The 20,775-nt window shown below is 38.6% G+C and overlaps 7 protein-coding genes across 10 annotated transcripts in view; 3 read left to right on the top strand and 4 right to left on the bottom strand.

Moving 5' to 3' along the window:
* Positions 1–4,614, bottom strand: part of LOC100142174 (connectin) — a 110,220-nt gene extending 105,606 nt beyond the window's left edge. The window contains exon 1 of the mRNA XM_008193971.3: positions 4,383–4,614. The gene's annotated coding sequence lies outside the window, so the exon portion shown is untranslated. The remainder of the gene's footprint in view (positions 1–4,382) is intronic.
* Positions 4,615–7,679: 3,065 nt separating this feature from the next.
* LOC103312683 (nuclear RNA export factor 1) lies at positions 7,680–9,844 on the bottom strand. The gene is made up of 7 exons (XM_008193970.3): positions 9,490–9,844; positions 9,241–9,441; positions 8,728–9,189; positions 8,459–8,676; positions 8,238–8,406; positions 7,881–8,185; positions 7,680–7,828 (listed from the first exon to the last, which is right to left on the bottom strand). The coding sequence occupies exons 1-7, from the start codon at positions 9,661–9,663 to the stop codon at positions 7,729–7,731; spliced, it is 1,629 nt and encodes a 542-aa protein (XP_008192192.1). The 5' UTR covers positions 9,664–9,844; the 3' UTR covers positions 7,680–7,728.
* Positions 9,845–10,150: 306 nt separating this feature from the next.
* On the top strand, positions 10,151–12,589 carry LOC103312682 (nuclear RNA export factor 2). 3 transcript variants are annotated; one of them, XM_008193966.2, is made up of 9 exons: positions 10,151–10,256; positions 10,328–10,454; positions 10,501–10,701; positions 10,749–11,063; positions 11,115–11,258; positions 11,307–11,524; positions 11,572–11,731; positions 11,779–12,056; positions 12,436–12,589. In XM_008193966.2, exons 2-9 carry the CDS (start codon positions 10,335–10,337, stop codon positions 12,539–12,541), a joined length of 1,542 nt encoding a protein of 513 aa, XP_008192188.1. In that variant the 5' UTR covers positions 10,151–10,256; positions 10,328–10,334; the 3' UTR covers positions 12,542–12,589. The 3 variants fall into 3 exon arrangements, with proteins under 3 accessions (XP_008192188.1, XP_064215129.1, XP_064215130.1); XM_064359059.1 differs by having other exon boundaries at positions 10,311–10,454; XM_064359060.1 differs by having other exon boundaries at positions 10,151–10,270.
* Positions 12,590–12,600: 11 nt separating this feature from the next.
* LOC664239 (succinate dehydrogenase [ubiquinone] flavoprotein subunit, mitochondrial) lies at positions 12,601–15,157 on the top strand. 2 transcript variants are annotated; one of them, XM_015979213.2, is made up of 8 exons: positions 12,601–12,736; positions 12,783–12,963; positions 13,008–13,568; positions 13,698–14,077; positions 14,123–14,308; positions 14,354–14,689; positions 14,773–14,886; positions 14,927–15,157. In XM_015979213.2, exons 1-8 carry the CDS (start codon positions 12,659–12,661, stop codon positions 15,011–15,013), a joined length of 1,923 nt encoding a protein of 640 aa, XP_015834699.2. In that variant the 5' UTR covers positions 12,601–12,658; the 3' UTR covers positions 15,014–15,157. The 2 variants fall into 2 exon arrangements, with proteins under 2 accessions (XP_015834699.2, XP_064215128.1); XM_064359058.1 differs by having other exon boundaries at positions 14,123–14,689.
* Positions 15,028–16,880, bottom strand: LOC664232 (uncharacterized protein). The gene is made up of 5 exons (XM_008193965.3): positions 16,742–16,880; positions 16,548–16,633; positions 16,297–16,498; positions 16,013–16,249; positions 15,028–15,969 (listed from the first exon to the last, which is right to left on the bottom strand). Exons 2-5 carry the CDS (start codon positions 16,602–16,604, stop codon positions 15,209–15,211), a joined length of 1,257 nt encoding a protein of 418 aa, XP_008192187.1. The 5' UTR covers positions 16,605–16,633; positions 16,742–16,880; the 3' UTR covers positions 15,028–15,208.
* Positions 16,881–17,028: 148 nt separating this feature from the next.
* Positions 17,029–19,114, top strand: LOC664225 (uncharacterized protein). The gene has a single exon (XM_970237.4). The coding sequence runs from the start codon at positions 17,164–17,166 to the stop codon at positions 19,066–19,068; it is 1,905 nt and encodes a 634-aa protein (XP_975330.1). The 5' UTR covers positions 17,029–17,163; the 3' UTR covers positions 19,069–19,114.
* LOC664218 (N-alpha-acetyltransferase 30) lies at positions 19,105–20,681 on the bottom strand. Its single transcript, XM_970230.5, has 2 exons — positions 20,016–20,681; positions 19,105–19,970 (listed from the first exon to the last, which is right to left on the bottom strand). Exons 1-2 carry the CDS (start codon positions 20,679–20,681, stop codon positions 19,653–19,655), a joined length of 984 nt encoding a protein of 327 aa, XP_975323.1. The 3' UTR covers positions 19,105–19,652.
* Positions 20,682–20,775: the final 94 nt, after the last annotated feature.

Here is a 20,775-nt window from a genome sequence, read left to right as displayed (position 1 = left end):
ATGTTGGATGGAGCAACTTGCTTGATGAAGTTTTTAATTTAGTCGGAGTGAAAGAGTGTGATTTATGATTGCGCTGAGAGAGCCAATGTTTTGGCAAATTTTTATTTTCAGCGAACCGATCGGTTAAATCGGATTAATTTGTTCGAGGATATGGGCCCTCGATTCCGGAATAACACCGCTGCACATATCAAGCGCGGACACAATTCAATAAATTCCGTTTATTAGTATTGCTTATAGGTTTTCTGGAAGTAATATCGTAACTTTGGCAATGCAGGTTGCCTGATATTTACCGAGAATTCGCTACGGCGGCCATTTAAACAATAACTTCTGTTCGTTGCAATAAAAGTTTTAAACTTGTTTCCTAACTTTGTTTTTAATATGGTATTATCTCTTTTGTATTATTTTCCCAAGTCAAACTTTATCACAGTAACCACACAAAAATCCGCGCTCTCACAACCTCGAAAAGAAAAACACCACACAGGTTACAGAACACAAATCGCTATTCAATTCGCCCCACGAAAATGTATCTCGCCTTTCATCCAGACAAAAAATGCTGCTCTCGAGGAGTTTAAAACAGACACATTTCCATTTAATAATGAATTTCCTCATTCAGAAACGTTTATTTCAAGAGAGGGAAAAAATACCTGCGGTTTTAAAAGCACCAGTACATGAATTACTGCTCAAAAGTTTAAACCCGCAGTAATTATCTTAAAATGTGAATTTTCAGCCTCTCGGCAATTAACAGTGGCAGTGTTCACAATAGTGAAAAAGACAATGATAATTTCGCCTAAATACCTACTCCAAACTCCAACGTGTTTACTTTTTTATTTAATTGAGTTCTCCGACCCAAATTGGCCAAGGTAATTAAGCAGGAGAGTGCTTGAATGCTACTTTTTAGTTTCACTGCGACCACGTCAAAACTACACCATGATACTTTTACTCAGAACGAGACGTATCCACAATAAAACTGTAATAAATAAAAACATAAATGCGGTCTCCTCTTGGGGCGAAGACGGCGTAAACTGACAATTACCTGTCCATATTTTATCTGCGTACGAGCGAAAAGTCAATAACATTACTCCTGCATTATTAAGAACAGTTTTACCGCATCCAGAGATGTTTATCCAGTTGAGCGACACAACACTGCACTTGCCAGTAAATAATACTGTCCCTCCCTGGGATTTGGGTCATTTAAATCATTTACCAAATAAGAATTGATTCAGTTCAGTGTGCATTTGCCTAATGATTTTTGCCTGGAAGCGCAAGTCATGTGTAAAGTGCCCCAAACCTCCCCACATGTAACTCAGCAGGGAGTCTTAACTCAAGTGACAGTAGCAAAGATAATAAATATTTTACTCCATACTAACAGCAAGAGAACATATGAGGCCTGTTAAGTCCCCAAGAGTCAATAAGGTGTGGTCCGAAAATAAAACGAAAAGCTAGGAACAGAATCAGTAACAATGGGCATTTATGTCAATAAACCCAATTACGACAATTAACCATGCCGCAGCCCTTGTAGCCATACTTAGGATGCATTCCATCCAAACAGTCAACTAATCAGGGTAATCAAAGGCAACGTTAACCCTTTGTGCCCCAGATCCGAGTGTATTATCACGCATAAATCGCGAAATCAATAAGAATCCCCACCGAGATCCTTGGAGCAGGATTCGGATCTTGCCGAAAGCATGTGCAGCATTAGCCTAACTGATTGATAAGTATTTGAGATATGGGGAAAATTAAAATTCGACATGCAATACATTGATCCAAGATTAAATATTCATGTTTATGTTCAGTTTAGTAACAATACGGTTATTTCAGTTCTCGTTACGGGTCCAACACGTTTCATTTCCATTAATGTCGCTCTTGATTGTACAATATTAGTAAAATTGCAGTTACAATTAGAAGTAAGTACAGGAGTAAAAGCTTATAAGAAGAATTCGCCAGATGGTGGAAACGTCACATTCACGCCTTGTGAAAGATATTACAAGTACAGAACGAGGGGACGAAGTGATATCACCCAAGGAAATGTAATAACAAGAATCGATCATTTATAATAATGTTGCGGTGATTAATGTCCGCTTGCCATAAAAATGGGAGAATTTATTTTTGACTATCGGAACCGTGTCATCTTTCGACTCGGCGTATTTATGTAAAATAACGCAATCTGATGGAACGTCCCCATAAAGTGCAATAACTCAAACGTGTGTGTGTACATAAAACTGGGCGGGGAAGAAAAGACAAAAATCGCGGAAACGAATTATAGGAAGACGAAACCTCATCGATATTCACCGAAGAAGCCTTCTCTTATTGCATAGTGCGAAAAGCTGATTGTGTAAAAATCATGTGAGTACAGATGATTACATTTCCTTTTTCGGATCTCCTATTACTCGCGTGACGTTCAGAATGTCAAAATAAAAGGAAACAACCGACAGGAAGGGATCTAAAAAGCGTCCATATAAACTCAACTTAAGAAGAATCCAAAGCGACCCCAAACTCAAGTTTTACTGCATCTAAAATTCCAAGCGGAAACTATGCCAATTTAATTATAACGGCTCTCCCTTTTTTCACATAGTGCACTTTTTCCACGTTTAATTACACCCAAAATAAATTTTACGTTTGAATACTTCCAAATTGGGCGTAATTTAAATAATAGGAAAGCCAACTAGCGGAACAAAAATTTTACGATTTTATTGCAAGTGAGGCCCAAATTTGCACAAACAAATCCAATTTAAAGCAGATCCGCGTTGACATTTATCTCTCGAGTGATGGCAAATATTCAGGAATTTGCTTATTAATTTCGGATGTATAAACGTCTCAAAACTCTTTATTTCGCGCGCTTTTCACGATGACGGCAAATCGATGCGGAATTCCGTTTCGAGTATGAATGAGACTTTATTTTGCCAACCTATGTCAATGCCCGAAATTATAAACTGCTCCGAACAGACGTAACAAATGATGCTTTTCACCAAACATGACAATATCATATTATATGGATAGCGGGAAGGATCATTTTTTATCAATTTTATTCACATCGTTAAAATCAAATAGAACGGAAAAATATCAATGTACTGCTCCGGATTAACGTGAAATACGAACGAAAACAACAATTTGCTTCTCTTTTGTCGAGGTTTTACTTTCTCAGGACCACTGTAGAATCCTTAAGGATATAAAACCGGTTTTATTCGTGAAACAAAGTCATTGGGACTGAACCCGTCCTCTACGTGACGCAGAGACTCGGGTGATTTTCAAATTCCTGCAATTATGGAAACTACACGCCTGTGATATTTTTCCGCCTAGAAACGCTCATATTTTCTAACTAGAAACGTCGATGTGCAGGCTCATCGCAAATTTTATTCAACATCCTGAAATCGTGATTTTACTGAATAAATCCTGTTAGAACGTCTTCGGCAGAAAGAGAATGGTGGATCAGAACAGTACAGTGAATTTGCAACCTCTCCAATGATTTGCTAACCCAATCTTAATCGCTTCCTCTACTTTTTCAAAGGCTGCTCCTGGCAGGGATCCAGCTCGTGTCATTATTTCAGAGGCATCTCGGAGACGCCTCTGAGTGTTATTTCATATTGAAGACATTCCGAATAAGTCACACTTTTCAATTTTCCTAATCAAGGGCCAATTCTTTTGGTTGAGGAATCCTGTACCTGCATAAAGTGCTCGCATTTTGCGAATATTTCAAGCAGAAAAATTGATTGTGACCAAACACCGCTGGTATCAAAGAAACGTCAAAGGGAGCTTTGAGGTAGGTTTTTATTTTTGTTTATGAAAATAAAATTTCTTTGGTACTGTCACATGACGATATCAAATCTTGCATTTGAAGAATTATAAAAGAACAAATCTGGATCGTCTTTATGATAAAAACGTGAATTCGTCCTGCTGCCAGGAAAGTGATTTCTTCCTTTTGTGGACTCAAGTTGTTCGCACAATATATTTCCGCGGCATTTTAATATAATAGATCGAATACTGGCGTCTAAGACGCTCCTAACAAAATAACGTAATAAAAGGCGCGATTGAATGGGCGCTTCAATAAGTGAAAAATTTTCTCATTACAGTTAAATTAAAAATCTTTGAAACGAAAGCATTAGAACGTGGTTTTTCCGTGCACCTGTGGCTTCCTCCAAACGACGCTAAACCTGGCCTCCCAATAAATTGTTTTTTATTAAAATACGGCCGCATGCAGAACGAACGTAATCAAAAGAGTTATTCGAAATCGATGCTCCCACCGCCATACATTTTTATTATTAAAAAATCGCAATCTTCCGAAACATGTGCCTGCCTAATAAAATTGCGGTCCCAATTAAAAAGGGTCCGTCCGAAGTAATGAAAAAAATGTAAATTGTGTCGCCGCAAAATTCAGCAGTGCCTACCTTGACCGGCCCCCAGCACATCAACGAAACTGCCACACCACCAATTCGAATCACTGAAAATACGCGAAAGTTCACGCGCGCTTTCCTGAAATGCAACTGTAATCCTGTCACGGCGACGCTTTCGAGCGGACTGCGCGGAGCTCGCACTTGGAATTCCGTTTGGGGCCGAACTCAACCCTCCTGATTATGGACGAGGACCGCACGCGTCGAGGGCCCATCATCCCTAATACTCGACACATCTCCGCCAATTTTTAACTTTATTTCCAATCGGAAGAGGCTTTGCGCCTTAACTGAGAGCTTTGCGGAGAGCTTACGCCCGGAAACTGGACGCTTGCGACTCAAACTGTCATTAACGGCCGAATTGTGGACTGAAAGTGCACAAACTCGCACACCACAACGCCAAATTCGCATGCAAGGAACAATTCGATTCAGGACTTAATCATCAGAGTTTGGGGAATTACACAGAAACGGGTCCAAAGAGTTAGCGCACAATTTTTTTTGATGAGTGCCTTCTTAAGAGCGAATATATTGATAAAGTTGGACCATGGCTCCAAAAGCCCCCATTTATTATCTTTGAGTGGGATGTTCAGCGCGCCGTATGCAAATCCAATTAAACGGTAAAAGCGGCATTTTTGGAATAGTGTTTCGCAACGCTGGCCTATGCACTCGAAATGCCTGGCTTGGTTAGTTCCCATTTTGATAAATGTTTGAATTTCATTAAAATACTTCACATAGGTCTCACCACTGCAACTTTCAGTAACACTACCCGATGCAAAAATTCTAAGATTCCATTTACTCATTAGAAAACAAAGCATTCCTTTGCTTCAGCGCCCCGCTTTAACACTCCCGAACAAACTTCACTTTAAATAAATACAAGGGATAGCGCTAACATTAATTAATTTCGTTTAAACCCATTAAAATCGTTAATGTTGCTGTTAGTTGATGAATGGGAGAAATGCCATTATCCGCCTGACGAATTTCATTCAATTGAATAAAACAAATCGAAGTTTTCTTTGCAGATGGGATAGTTTCTTTAAATTTAGACGAGAATTTAATTTAGATGTGCCAAACTGCATAGTGGCTGGGAGAGATAAAGGAGGCCAAAGTGGGCCGAAAACAATCACCAGAATTTATGTGTAAACAGATAACGCGAAACAAAGAATGGCTTAATTAATAATTTTAAAACAAATCGATGCAAATTTATGCTCGTTAAAGCGCCCCAAATTTATAATTCGTGTAGTGTTTTGTGGTGCGTTTTTACCCATATTTATGCACTGTTTTGCATAAAAGATCGATAAATAAATTCCAATAATAAAAAATAACTGGTCCACTTGAAGTCGTGACATTTAACACGACATAATGAATAGTTTATGCGAGGAAGAGCGGACTTATCGTGTGTTCGAGTTATGAAAAATGTATAAGGTGCAAATTGGGAAAATTATTAATGTAGATTATCCTCGAGACTCACAAACCCTTTTCCAATATCCGTCCATAAGATACCACTACTTTAAGAGAACCATTATGTCATTAGTTTCGTCGCAATTTTCCACGATATAAAACGTAAGACGCGACACTTTCATTTAAAAGAAAATAAAATAAATTATCGTCTTCGGATCCTTTAACGGTGCTTGGCCCGAATTTAATGCAAATTAAATGAGACTCTTTCGGAATATTCTGTTTTATTAAAAAGGAATTTGTTGCAATTATTTTTAAAATCAAATGCGAAAAGATCGGCGACTAATTAAAACCTGGCCCATTTTATATAAGACTATTTTCGTTTCAAATGGGGGACTCTAATCTTACCCCACCTCTTGTGGGGGTTGCGTATAAAATAGGCTTTTTCTTTCGTTTTGTAAAATGGTTGATCCGAGTTAATATGCATAATTATTCTCAACTAAATAATAAATTAAATAAAATCGATGAGTCAGCTGCAGGCGAAACGCTGCAAATATTCCGGTATCCAACGATTTGGTCAATTATTAGACGAGTACAACTACACAGTGCTTAATTAGCATTTTATCAGAGAGCAACTGTCGAATTCTAGCAAAGCAAAAATCGCATATTTTGAAATAACTCGGAATAAAAATATCTGAGCGTGAGTTATCGTCTCACGAGAATACGACCACAAAGACATATTTTACTTAAAATATCCAACACATTATACCATATCGCAATACCACACATAGCAGGTACAGTAATTTGCATATTGCACTATATTATTGCTCAGTGGGAAATTAAGTTTCATTAGAATTAATTAAAGCGCGAACACAGTTTACGAGCAACTTGGAAATAAAATCGTGCATTAAAATTTCATACTAATGCGCCAGTTTTATGGTCTTACACAAAACTTTACTAACAATAAATATGATTATTTTTTCGATGAAGGAGGATTTGTTTAACTGTCGTCCCTCCTGTCGAGTAACTTGTCTAAAACTCTGAGCTTGTCGAGTGGAGTTATTTGAATATAATATCACTTCGTAAGGTAACGAAGTTCCTTATTAAACTCTTAGAAACCAATATGCCCGAACTGTATTTACTTTGTATCAGCTTCAACTCGACCTACTTCAATATTTATTGCCGCAGAACTGTAAAAATTCCCTAATTTATTTTTCATGGCCTCAATTAACAACACACAAAGCAGATTAGTCCACTCATATATTATTTTAAATACAGTGATAAACGAGTATCGTTTTTCAGCTTATGTTTGTTTACCATTAGGGTTGTATAAACTGTGGTTCTACATAAAATCGATCTCTTTGAAAAATCACTGGGTTTTAAAAATTTATTTAAATCCCTCTATTTTATAAGTATTTTTTAAAATATCCGGATCGCAATCATTAAAAATTTACATCAAAGCGTGTTTTTTATTGCGGTTTTTGTACAATTTTAATGAAAAAAGTTCAACAAAATCAAAATAATCGCAAATAAGCCCAAAATTGCAATAATAACGGAAAACTCTACATCCACGTAATTGACCCAGTTGTAATTCATGAAGTTATTTCTAAAATTCAATCGCATGTTGGATAATTAGCGCAAAAATGTAAATTTGGACAATTGCGAAATATCAGTGGAAATTTTGCATTTCTGCAAATGATAAATTAAAAGCCTTTTTTTATTAAATAACTTCACTGAGACGATTTATTCACAAAACATAATGATAAAAATCATGAGTATAAAAAAAGTAGCTTTTTAGTACAGATATGTAGGTTTAATACTTTCCGGGCGATTTCAAAAGATTTGTTTTAGGTTTTTTTTTTTGGAAACAAGGACAAATTGGTGGGTGAAATAAAACAAAAGTTTTAGTTTAAAAATCCTTTATTTGTGATGAATATTTTGGTTGAGATGCTTAATTTTGAAATCCGTCGGCGGGAATTTTATCCACTTTATACAGATCTACAAAGAGCGCAAGTGCGCTTTTGAAATCATAGTGGCATTCTTCTAAACACCTAAAACAGAAAAAATTTCTAACTGGTCAAAAAAAGCCCATTAACAATGTACTTTTTGGCCCATTCGGTGGTCAAATTTGTAATGAGTTTCATTGCTGTAATAACCTGACTCTTCTGTTTAGCAGTTTGAGCAGGTGGGAGCATTTGCGGCCTGATGGGCCTCTCGTGTTTGAATGCCTTCACTTGCTGCGAAGTGAGCGCATTGAAGACATGCATTTGTTCATTAATAATGCAATACTCTCCATTTATGGATTCAAGTGCAAAACACCTGTTAAAACCCATAAACCGCTCCGCGTCCAAGATTGTCTCTGGCAGTTCTTTAAAGACTCCAGTGACAACGACAATGGCACAAACATCCTAAATTTAAAAACATCTATACGGAATTTGTATTACTAGTTGCATAACATACCGAATAATGTATTAAATCGACCGTGAAAGAATATGGATCGTGTTCTGACGGCGGTAATAAATTTAACAAATCTATAATCGCTTTACTTCCTTGCTGTAAATTCAAATCGCTCCGAGATAAGTCTGCTAAAGAAAGTAAATTTCTGGAGTGCGTCTTGTAACGCTTCAACCTACATTTCGAAAAATGTTACAAATGGCAAATTATTTAAACGAATTAATTACTGGGCTGAAGCTGAAGACAACTGCGTAGAGTGATAGTCAGCAGTTAACGAAAATAGGGCACCCTTGTGGTATAAATTTTTAAGCATGCCTCGATTTGAAGAGTCGTAGGAAGTGAAGTAATAATCTAGAAATTGGTCAACTAAATTATGGCCACAGCTGTTACACAAAAAGTTTCTTCTAAATGACGGAAAGCCGTTGTGTTTCAATAAAACACCGTCCTGGAAGAAATAAAGTAGAAAAGAAATCACGAGTTAGGTAGTTCCACTAACAAGTCTTTCAATTTTTGGACAATACTCCTTAACTCTTTGAATATAAGTGTGCTCATCGTAATTATCACATAGAGGATTGCCTTCCAACCAAAGCTCAGTAATCTTAAGTTGTGTCAAAGGTTCGAGTTCGGTCAAACTCATTATCAAATTATTTCTCAAATCTAAACTTGTCACATTGATTCCCCATAGAGCCTCAATCGGAACCAAACTTCTGATTTCGTTATTACTTAAGATTATGGCTTTGGGTTTTGCTAGACGGGATAAATGTAACACGTAAGACATGAGTTTAGGTTGGGACAAAATACAAAACTCTGTTAAATCAGAGTCTTGGTAGAAATTCTCAAGGTTTATGGTTGCAGTGGCTGGGTTTGTTCTCTTTCTTAACACTTTGGAAATATTTTTTGAAACATCGATTTTCACGTCGTTTGTTGTGGAAAACCTTAATATAATAGTGAGCTTGAACTGCAACAATACAAACTAGTAAGGAGTTACGTTAAGTAACTACATACCTACTGGTTGGTTTTTCACATACGGGTTATCAATAATCAAATTATCTTTACATATTTTTTCAATCGCTGCTCCACAGTTCCGCGCAAGGAACGAAGCAGAACTGCCTTCTTTGAGGAAGAAAACCGGGATTAAATCCATCGGTTGCACATGGTCCAGAATTGTTTTCAAAACCAAGTCCCGGCTAAAATCCTCGGCGTTATTCACCTGAAACGCCCCTTAAGAGAAGAGAACGTATAACAAGCAAACACCCACAATAAACTTATGCCAGTAGATGGGGTTTTCCAGAACTTCCTTATTTTTGTAGAGAATCCCAGTCTGTATCGAAAAATCGTTAACGACAATAGCGTGCGGACTCTGGCGAATTTTTTTCGCGTCCAAATTCGTTATCGACTGGGACTCGCTACCAAAAAACAGCGTTGAAGCCATTTTTAGGTTATATGAAATATCTTCTAATCAAAACGCTTTTACGTGAAATAAACCAATTCTTATCTAAACTAAACTGATTAAAATTGAATTAAACAGCTCAGATTGATATTTTTGTACACAAAACAAAAACACGAAGGACGACCACCACACGACATGCGCACAATTTTTGCCAGATCATTGCTACCAACAGGACACATTTTTTTTATAAAGACTAGAAGCTAAAATCAGAGATAAAATAGTTCAAACAGTTAATAATATTAATTGTTTAACGTTCTAGTTAGCAAGTTTTTTTGATTATTGATAAGAGCGAAACCCATTTGCAGGAATTAGGAGCAAAATCTTTACAAACTGAGTAGGCTTTGTTAAAAATGTAGATTGGTCAGCCTGAATTTTTGAAAACAAAACAAATATATAAATAATTGATTCTCCGCATGTGCACTCCACTTTGCCCACCTGTTATCAGTTGTGACCATAGAAGAAGAGAGAGGTGATTATTAGTCAGTTTTTGCTTAATTGTGATAATGATAACACACTTTTCTTGACGATTTTGCAGGCATTGCATAAAAAAGCCGACTCGGTTTTTCACTTAGCTGGTAAGTTGATTTCGGTGAGAACATTTATGTGTTATCACCAATTAAACAAAGTAGTTTATCGTGGTTTTCAGCCACGAAATGGACTTTAAGACTGTTATTCCATCCCCCGATGCAATCACTCTCAATGAAATAAATGTCTGCTTAATCAGCCAATTTAAAGCTGTTCTTGGTGTGAAGACATACTGGCACAAGTTTTTTGTAAGCTTGTTCCATACCACCAAAGAAAACCTAACTGCATTTGTAGATTATCGAAACTTTTGGCTTAACGCGCAATGTGGTGCTAAAAACTCTCCTAGAACACGTAAAACCCTTGGAATTTATTCCCCTGTTTTACACGCAAGAAGGCAAAGGGGCGTATTTTTTTGCAAGAATTTGTGGCCCAGTTATCGAAAAATTTTGTAGGGACAAACTGACAGTACCCAACCCTTTTGGCTCTAGGAAGCCTGTAAGATATTAATCAACGCAGGACGAAAACTCACAACCAAATTTTAGTTCAAATTAAAAATAGTCCTTAAATACACCACCACTTATCAGGTGACGGTAGACTTGTACTGCAGAAATGTCCTGCAAGTTTTACAAAAACGCCTCAAATCGCGCGTTTTGTGTTTGAATAATTTCGTGGACGATCCGGATTTGAACGATTTTCTTCTGTTATCGGAACCAAAGCTCCTAGCTTTCGTTCTAAACCTAGCTAAAGTCTTAAAACCCACAGCTATTAAGTTGTGTAACAATGAAATCAAGTCTCTGGACGCACTCAAAGTGCTGCGACCGCGAAGTATTAACTCGTTGGATTTACGCAATAACTTAGTATTTTTTATATTTTTTTCAAATATTGCTTTATTGGGCATTAATTTTTAGATCGTGGATCTTGCGGAGTTAAAGCATTTGTCAAATTTTGATATTACTGAGTTGTGGTTGGAAGGAAACCCTCTGTGTGACTTGTATGACGAGCACAGTTATGTGGAACAGATGGTTAAGTACTGTCCCAAAATCGAAAAACTTGTAATTCAGTTGAATAGTTTTGGCTCACTTGCTTATAGTTACTTACAGGACGGTTTTTTATTGAGGCAAAACGGAGTTCCCTCGTTTCGTAGAAATTTCTTATGTGATGTTTCCGCAAGTGATGTTATTGACCAGTTTATGCGAGATTATTTTACAACTTACGACTCCAAAAATCTTGATAAACTTGAGTCACTGTATCATAACGATGCCGTGTTTTCTCTTACAGCGTATCACGTTAATAATCAAGTTTCGTCAGCAAATTCGTGGTACTTGAAAACGTATTAGTGTTTTGTAATTGTAATTTTTCTTCTAGCATAAAATCATACAAACAGTATTCCAGAAATTTGGTGGATACACCAAACCGGGACGAAAATTTATACACCGGAAGTCGTGAAATAATGAAATTATTTGACTTGCTTCCTCATTGTGAACACGATCCTTACTCGTTTACAGTTGATGTGATGCATTACAGCGTCCGTAAATTTATTCCGTCACTTTGGAAATTATTATTTAATTTCAGGAAAAACGTGTCATTGTTGTTGTAACGGGAGTCTTTATGGAAATTCCCAACGTTAAACGAATTTTGGGATTTAACAGATCTTTTTTTCTGGAGTTTCGGGATAGTAGCTTACGTATTGCAAACGAGCAACTCCACGTTTTTAACGCCTTAACTTCACAACAAGCCAAGGCGTTCAAAAAACAGGGAGTTTTGCAAGAAGTCCGAAATGTGACTGAGAAAAATCAAATGTTGAACATTTTTGTTATCATTACAAACCTGACCAAAGAGTGGGCCAAACTGTAAGAAGACATTAGGCAGTGTCGACGCTCCGGCAACGGACTTTTTCTTGAAACTACTCTCGTAGAAAAATTTTTACGATCTACAGGTTTTTTTTGTTGGTAACTTCTTTTTAATATCTGAATCGTAGATTATAAATTTTTAAAACACGTGTTCGATAGCAACGTGTTTTCAGTATTTAATAACTATGATTTTTTTATTTTTGCATCGGAGTTTTAAAATGCATGGTTAATTTTATATTAAAAAACATAAGTCAAAATATTATCGAATTTCTCGGTTCACTTTTGAATTAAATAATTCTGGTTTATTGTCTTTGACATTGGCGGCAGCGTAGGCACTGCCACAAAACCAAACCGCAAGTTAAAGGATTTTTTTTTTCAGATTTTTAGAGGAGTGCCAATACAATTTGAAACATGCCTTGTTAGTTTTTGTAGATTTATATAAGAGAGACAAAATCCCGTCTCACGGCTTTAAGCCTTGCGATTAATTTTTTTGAGAATTATTTTTGAGTTGAATAAATTTTTCTGGTGCGTTATTGTTCCTTTTCGTTTCACCCAAGTGACCCAAATAAACAAAACTTTCAACCTGACATTTGAAAAAAAAAATGTTGAAACTTTCAAAACTCTTCAACCCGATATCGAAACACTTGCGAAATTTGCAACCACGACTATGCTTTTCTTCAGTAAGCATAATCCTTAACAGCGTCCAAAACTCCTGATTTTTTCCAGGATAGTGAAGTTCCAGTGTTTGACCACTTTTACGACTGTTTAGTGATCGGTGCTGGCGGGGCCGGCCTTCGGGCCGCTTACGGCTTAACAGCCAAAGGTTTTAACACCGCCGTTGTGACAAAAATTTTCCCGACTCGCTCCCACACCGTCTCGGCCCAAGGCGGCATAAACGCAGCCCTAGGTCCGCCCACACTTTGCCAAAAAAAACCTAACACACTATTGCAGGCAATTATGAGCCCGACAAGTGGTACTGGCATTTTTTCGACACGGTCAAGGGCTCCGACTGGCTCGGAGACCAAGACGCCATTCACTACATGACCAAAAATGCCCCAAGTGCAATTCTAGAATTGGAAAACGTGGGAATGCCCTTTTCGCGATTCAAGGACGGCAGAATTTATCAGAGGGCTTTCGGGGGCCAGTCTTTGGAATGCGGGAAAGGGGGCCAGGCCCATAGGACGTGTGCGGCCGCTGACAGTACGGGCCAGTTCATGCTGCACACGTTGTATGGACAAGCGGTCAAGTATAATTGTAAATTTTTCGTCGAATATTTCGCCTTGGATTTGATAATGGATGACGAGCGGTGTTGTGGGGCGATCACTTGGGATTTGAGCAGTGGGACTTTCCACCGGTTTTTTGCAAGAAATACTGTTATAGCGACAGGGGGGTACGAAAGGGCGTACTTTTCCTGCACAACTGCGCACACTTCCACCGGGGACGGGACAGCCATGGTGTCCCGAGCGGGGCTGCCCTTGCAGGACCTGGAGTTCGTCCAGTTCCATCCCACAGGCAAGTGGTGCAAAAATAACTAAAGTAAAAAAATAAATCAATAGCCTAAACGGTAGAGAATCAAAAATGCTTTTATTTGTGACTAGAATCATAATCTTTGTTTATCGAAAAATTTTTGTTTGTTAAAAGGAATTTACGGTGTTGGGGTGCTTGTGACCGAGGGCGCAAGGGGCGAAGGTGGCTACATAACCAACAGCAAAGGGGAGCGTTTCATGGAGCGATACGCCCCTCATGCCAAGGATTTAGCCTCCAGAGACGTAGTCTCCAGAAGTTGCGCCATGGAAATCCTGGAAGGTCGAGGAGTAGGTCCCGAAAAAGACCACGTCCATTTGGAACTAATGCACTTGCCGCATGAATTAATCAGAAAACAATTACCGGGAATTTCAAACTTAGTCGCCGGTTTTGTTGGCCGCGATGTCACAAAAGAACCGATTCCAATTGTACCTACAGTTCACTATAACATGGGTGGGATCCCTACGAATTATAAGGGTCAAGTCATCACCCAATCGGTATTTATTCAATTTTAAATCAAACACGATTTAATTGGTTTACAGCCGGAAAAATGCGAGCAGTTGGTCACAGGACTTTACGCGTGCGGCGAATGTGCTTGCGTTTCAGTCCACGGAGCGAACAGACTTGGCGCTAATTCGTTACTCGAAACTGTTATTTTTGGACGTGCTGTTGCCCATGACATTGGCGAGTGTAACAAACCGGGTGACGACATCCCACAAGCTGAAGATGTACGTTCTTTACGAAACCGTTCGCCTTTTTATAATTATTTGCAGTGGATGGGTGCAAGCGCTATCGATAATTTAGAAAAACTGAAACGGCAAAATGGCAATCGTACCGTCGGCGATTTGCGTCTAGAGTTACAAAAAACGATGCAAAAATTCGCCGGAGTGTTTCGCGATCAAAAGTTACTGGAGGAAGGTTGTTTGAAAGTCGCCGAATTATATAAGGAAATAGATAACATAAAAGTTAACGACGACTCAATGATCTGGAATTCAGATCTTCTCGAAGCTTTGGAATTACAAAATTTGTTTATTAATGCCATTCAAACGATACGTGCCATGGAGATGAGGAAGGAATCGCGGGGCGCGCACGCGAGGGACGATTATAAGGTTTATATTAAATTTCTCGTCATTTTTTAATTAATTGATTTATTTGGTGTAGGAAAGTTTAATTGTTTATTATTAATTTGTAGGTAAGAATAGACGAGTACGATTACGCAAAACCGGTCGAAGGGCAGTCGAAAAAGTCGTTTGAGCAGCACTGGCGGAAGCATACGTTAAGCTGGTTGGAAATTGAGACCGGAAAAGTACGTATTGAAATTTATGAGTTTCTAAAATTTGGTTTAGGTTTGTTTCACGTTCCGTCCCGTGAACGACAAGACGCTAGACGAGGACGAGTGCCCCCACGTGCCTCCGATAATCAGGGCGTACTGAATAAGTATCAATAATTATGAAAAAAATATTTATATAAATTATACAATTTTCCTGTACAACAGAAAAACAAATCTGTACAGAACCATTTGAATCTTAAACAATTCAAATTTGTTGTTACTTGAATAAAGGAATTCGTAGCGAAAAGTACTCCTTCATTGAAGCAATAAATAACAAATACATCAACAACTATAAAATCTATACCAACTGTTCGTTGCTACTTGCTGATAAGTCGAGCAATCGCCACGCCGCTCTGGGGTCGGGCTCTGAGATATCGCGACACAGCACCCACACGTAAGCGACTCGCATTACTTTCTCCGGGTCTCCTTCAACAACGTTTCCATTGGGGTCTCTAACACACATCATTTGCTGAGAAGTGAATGAGATTATCAACACGGGGCCTTGCTCCATCACTTTTCCCATGACTAGGTCAACATTATCAACATCTAGGACCTTTGAGTCGATTTTGTAGCCTTTTTTGTACGCTTCTTTAATTGGAATTGCGAATAAATTAAAAGGGCCTTCGTGGCACCAATCCTTCAACACCTCCAAATCCCCCCGAGTCATTGCTTCCAGGATATTCGGGATAATGTCAGTCTCACACTGCTTTAGAAATTTCTTCGTGTCAAAGGTTGGGTCAATTTTACAGATCTCTGTAAGCGTTTCGGACAATTCCGTCTTCTGGAAGAGCCCCCCCATTATGTCCGACACCTTATCAGTTAGGAGTCTAGAAGCCCTGATCACAGGATTATCACTTTCGTCATACTTTAATTTCCAGTCCATTACTTTGTGGACGTAGGGATTATTGTCTTTGAAATTCTGCCAAGACTGGTAAAATTTTGAGTCCTTGTGGAGCTCAACTCCAGTTGCGTCGGGATTTGCTTCGTAATATTTCTGGTTTTGTACTGCTGATGTCTCAGTTCTTTTCCTCAATTTGGTGGGACTTACGTAAACCCGCCCTGAAATAAATGAAAAAATCTGGCACAAAAAAACCAAAAGTACCTTGAATGCTCGTGGTGTCAATTTCCTGCTTCACCGCTTTGGTGGCCTGAGATATGCTCTGAAAAGCCCCAGTTTTGCCAATTTCATGCGCCTTTTCGCTAATCGTATGTGTAGTTTTCCCCAACTCTTCTGATATTTTCCCGGCTTTTTTCACGAATTCGGTCTTCTGTGCCTCGTCTATCACTTCCTGGACTTTTTCTTTGATTGTACTAAATTTTTCCTTAAAAACCTCACTTCCTACATAATTAATTACAACATAGTGTTGGCTAATCCCCGGATAATACCTTTACTGGCCTCTTTTTCCACCGATTCAAATTTCTGACGTGCGGCTTTCAATGCTTCACTCTGTTCGAGTTTCTCAGCTTCTTCTCTAAACTTTTTTAACGAGTCTTTCATTTCCTTGTTCTTTGCCATTTCTTCTCGAAAGTTATCGTACAAACGAGACAAAAAGGTCTGCCTTCTTGGCTCCCGCGAGTACTGACGGACCTGCAGCGGCTTCAAAGTCCACGATTCACAATTTATTACACAACCTTACCGCCTGTCCCCCATGTCGTAGAGTTTTTTGAATAATTAGACTATTAAAACGGTACATTGTGTTACAAAACCAAATGACAAAAAGGTCTGAAAAGAAAATCAACCAAATGTACCGAATGACATAACCTTACTTTCCGTAATGCACAAAAAATGTGTCCATGCTACGTAATTACCATTATAACGCAATTTACTTACATGCAAGTGAACCGAAAAGAACAGTCTATGTTACGGGCACTTTAATTTTAACAGGTTTTAGCCAATTTTCCAAAATTAAAATATAAATGTTATCAACTGACATTGGAAAGGAGAAACAGTAACTTTCATAATCATGGTTGTCTAAGCTGCATGACTTGAAGTTTTATGTAATTAACAAAATTACAAACGTAATTGAACATATTACGATTAGTAGGTTAAGTAACACGTAATTGAATTATTATCTCAAGTATTCAAATAACAGGAATCACATTTTTTTGCCAAAAAATTTGGCCTGGTTACATAATCCTTAGGGTATTACACACCCGTCAATTTTTTGTTGGTACGAAATAACCTGTCAAAAACACGTGTGTTGTTGTGAATGTGGGGTTAAAATATTTTTTTTATTAAAATAAACTGAAGCAATGGAAGATAAACGCTTCGCGCACATAAAAACCGACCCCAAATTCCGGCGGATCCCCAAAGGGGCCCGCAAGGTTAAAATCGACAAGCGGTTCCAGTCCATGTTCAAAGACAAGAAGTTCAAAGTGAAATACACGGTGGACAAGCGTGGGAGACCCGTAAATCACACATCGACTGAAGATCTGAAGCGTTATTACGAACTGAGTTCGAGTGAGAGTTCCTCAGATGAAGAACCAGAAGAGCCCGGCAAGTACGTCAAAGCGCCCCAAAACGACCTAAATGTGAAAGATAAAAGCGATAAGGAGCTTCCCAGCGACGTGAAGAAGAAACTTCGTGACTTGAATGTCGACTACGCCCGAGGGGAGGGAAATTTATTGAGTGAGAGTTCTTCAGATGACGAGGAAACGGATGAGGAAGTGTCTGAAGGGGAGCAGATTGAGCACAAATGGGGAGAGTTGGATAATGACGCCGATAGGACAGATGAAGCCACGTATCGTTTGGCGGCTTGTAACCTGGACTGGGATAGGATAAGGGCGGTAGATTTGATGGTCCTGTTCAATTCGTTTTTGCCCCCCGGTGGGGCTGTTAAGTCAGTTGTGATTTATCCCTCGGAGTTTGGCAAAGAACGAATGAAGGAAGAGGAGGTGAAAGGGCCAATTGAATTGGTGGAACACAAGGAAATTGAGGAAGAAGACACGGAAGAAGGCTCAAAATATCACATGGAAAAATTGAGGCAGTACCAACTCAACCGACTGAAGTATTATTACGCTGTTGTGACCTTTGACGGGGCTAACACTGCAAATAAAGTGTACACAGAGTGTGACGGGATGGAGTATGAATCAAGCGCGACAAAGCTTGATTTACGCTTTATACCAGATGATATGACTTTTGATGACGAACCTAAAGAACAATGCGACAAACTACCCGAACTGAATAAATACCAGCCGAGATTTTTCACAACCACAGCCTTGCAACAAGCCAAGGTTGATCTAACTTGGGACGAAACCGATCCAGATAGAATCGAAATGACCCAAAAGCTCAACACTGGCAAAATTGAAGAAATACCAGAACATGAGCTTCAGAATTTCGTCGCAGTGAGTGATGAGGAGAGCGAAGATGAGGAGAAAAACGCCACTTCAGACGATGACGAAAGCACTAATAACCCAATCGATAAATACAAACAACTCCTGCAAGAAATCGAAGAGAAAGAACAGGAGAAGAAAAACAGAGAAGTGGAAATGGAAGTGAGCTGGGGCATCGATTTGAAGGACAAAACCGAAAAGTTGGTAAAGAAGAAGATTGAAAATGAGGAAGAAAAGACACCATTCCAGAAATATCTCGATAAACGGAAAGAAAAACGCAAAGAGAAGAAAAAGAAGAAGCGGGAAAATGAAGATTCGGATGATGTACCGTCTGATATTGATATGAACGATCCGTATTTCGCCGAGGAGTTTAACAATCCCGAATTTAAGAAAAAGAAAGTTAAGGAGAAGAAATCTCAGTCGGAAGAAGAAAATAATCCTGAATTGGAGTTACTTTTGGCTGATGAAGATGACGATAATAAGAAGCACTTCAGTTTGAAGAAAATTCAGAAGCAAGAAGAAGCGACTAGTAAGAAAAAACGCAAACTCAAAGAAACAGACGAGAAGGACGATTTTCAAGTCGATGTTAATGATGATCGGTTCTCTGCCCTCTTTACGAGTCATTTGTATAATATTGATCCCACGGACCCCCATTATAAGAAGACGAAAGGTATGGAGAGACTAATAAATGAGAAAATCAAAAGGCGGAAAGACGATAGCGAACGTGAAATGACGGAGAAGCCGATGAAAAAAGATGCCGAGTTGAGTGTTTTGGTAAAGTCAGTGAAACGGAAAGCTGAAGCGTTGAGTAATAAGAAAAAGTGACTTGTAAGCAAATGTCTTTTTTATGTAAATAAACGGTCCTTATAAATTTTGGTATATTATTCAATCATTACAACACATTTTTAATGCTTTTATCATACAGTAAAATTATATACAGTTTTTACAATTACTGACAAACAATGTTCTATATATTAAAAAGAAACATTCATGTAAGCACACATCAGTAATTCTAGTTTAAATATTTTCCTCAGCTTATGTCAGTATGAAATTGTTACAAAAGCTCAGATATTTCGACACCCTGATTAAATGAACATCCAAAGTTACACATTCATTTATCTACACTTAAGTCATACAAAATCAACGTACAAAACCGATGGAGGTGGTGATGCGCAAGATAAAAAAAATTTCGAAGGAAACTATTTTTATTACTTTTTGGACTACATCTTTGGAAGACAAACAAACTCTAGTCCAGACGTCTGAATCGAACGAATTTGGCGTTTATGAGAAAAGAACGTACAACAAACAAACAACAAGAATAAAATTCTGAATATTCAACTAATTTAACAAACTCACACCATACCCTGAGCATATGGCAACAAATACAACCATTTCACCGATTAAGATCCTCATCTTAGCCACAGTTTCAGCCTCAGAGCATCGACGCCGTTTAAATAATATCGAAACAAACGTTTGTCCCGGACAAAGCCTAGGGCTTCATACAACTGCAAAGCCGGTTTATTTGTCACTTCCGTCTCGAGCACTACTTCGTCGGCGTCGCCGACGATCATCTCCTGGATAGCTCTCCGCACCAGGGTGGACCCAATGCCCAATTTTCGGTAGTTTTGGTCCACCGCCAACATCGCGATGTAGCCGCGCTTCAGCACTTTGCGGTGAGCGTCCAGCTTGCAGACGATGGCGCCCACGCAGTTATCCTCGCACATTGCCTGAAGAAAACCAAAAATATTTTGCGGTGAGTTTTGGAGACTCACCAGAAAGCAGAGTTTCGGCCAGTTGTGGATGAAGTACCGGTAGGTGTAGATGGAATAGGGTTCGGAAAGGTCTTTTTGGATAATTTTCATAATCATTGGCATTTGCAATTCGGATTCGTACTGAACGTACTGAATGGGTGGCAGCTCGCGCTTGGGCGCCAGCTCCACACCCTTCAGGTCCTCCACTATGTCTGATATTTTGTCGTCGCTAGAACTAGTTGCTTTATTACTACAAGACGCTATCGAGTCCTCGTTCGTAATTGTACTATTATTGCTTAAATTAAATGATACGTCTGATTCCTGACTGGGGTCTAGCATCTTTTCGTGATTCGAAATGTTGTCATTTGAATCTAATTTGGTAAGTTTCGACTTCAAGTCTTTGTTAATGCCCTCGTCTTCGCGCGCTTTGTCTCTTGAGGTTTCTTTCTGTGGTTTAGGTTGCGTACTTTTATGTGAATTTTCATTGTTGCTGGGGATTATGTGCTCCTTGCCGCTGCCTTTGGTTGAGTCTTGTGCATTGTTCACTAGTCCGTTCACCAAGCCGTTCTTCGAGTGCTTCTTTTTCAAATTCGTATCTTTCGCCTTTCCATTTAGATCATTTTTTGGTTCACAATTCGTTGAAGTGCACTTTTTTGATTTATTTATCTTATTACCGTTCTTGTTCATTTTCCCATTTATTTCTTGCTTTGCAAATAAATAATCTAAATGATAGCATAATACAAATTATTTTTTACTTTTGCTCTAAAATAAACTCGCTAAA

Source organism: Tribolium castaneum, chromosome 9 (assembly GCF_031307605.1).
Source record: "Tribolium castaneum strain GA2 chromosome 9, icTriCast1.1, whole genome shotgun sequence".
Classification (NCBI taxonomy): Eukaryota; Metazoa; Arthropoda; class Insecta; order Coleoptera; family Tenebrionidae; genus Tribolium; species Tribolium castaneum.
Note: the sequence above shows the minus strand (reverse complement) of the source record. Positions and strands in the feature narration are given on the sequence as shown.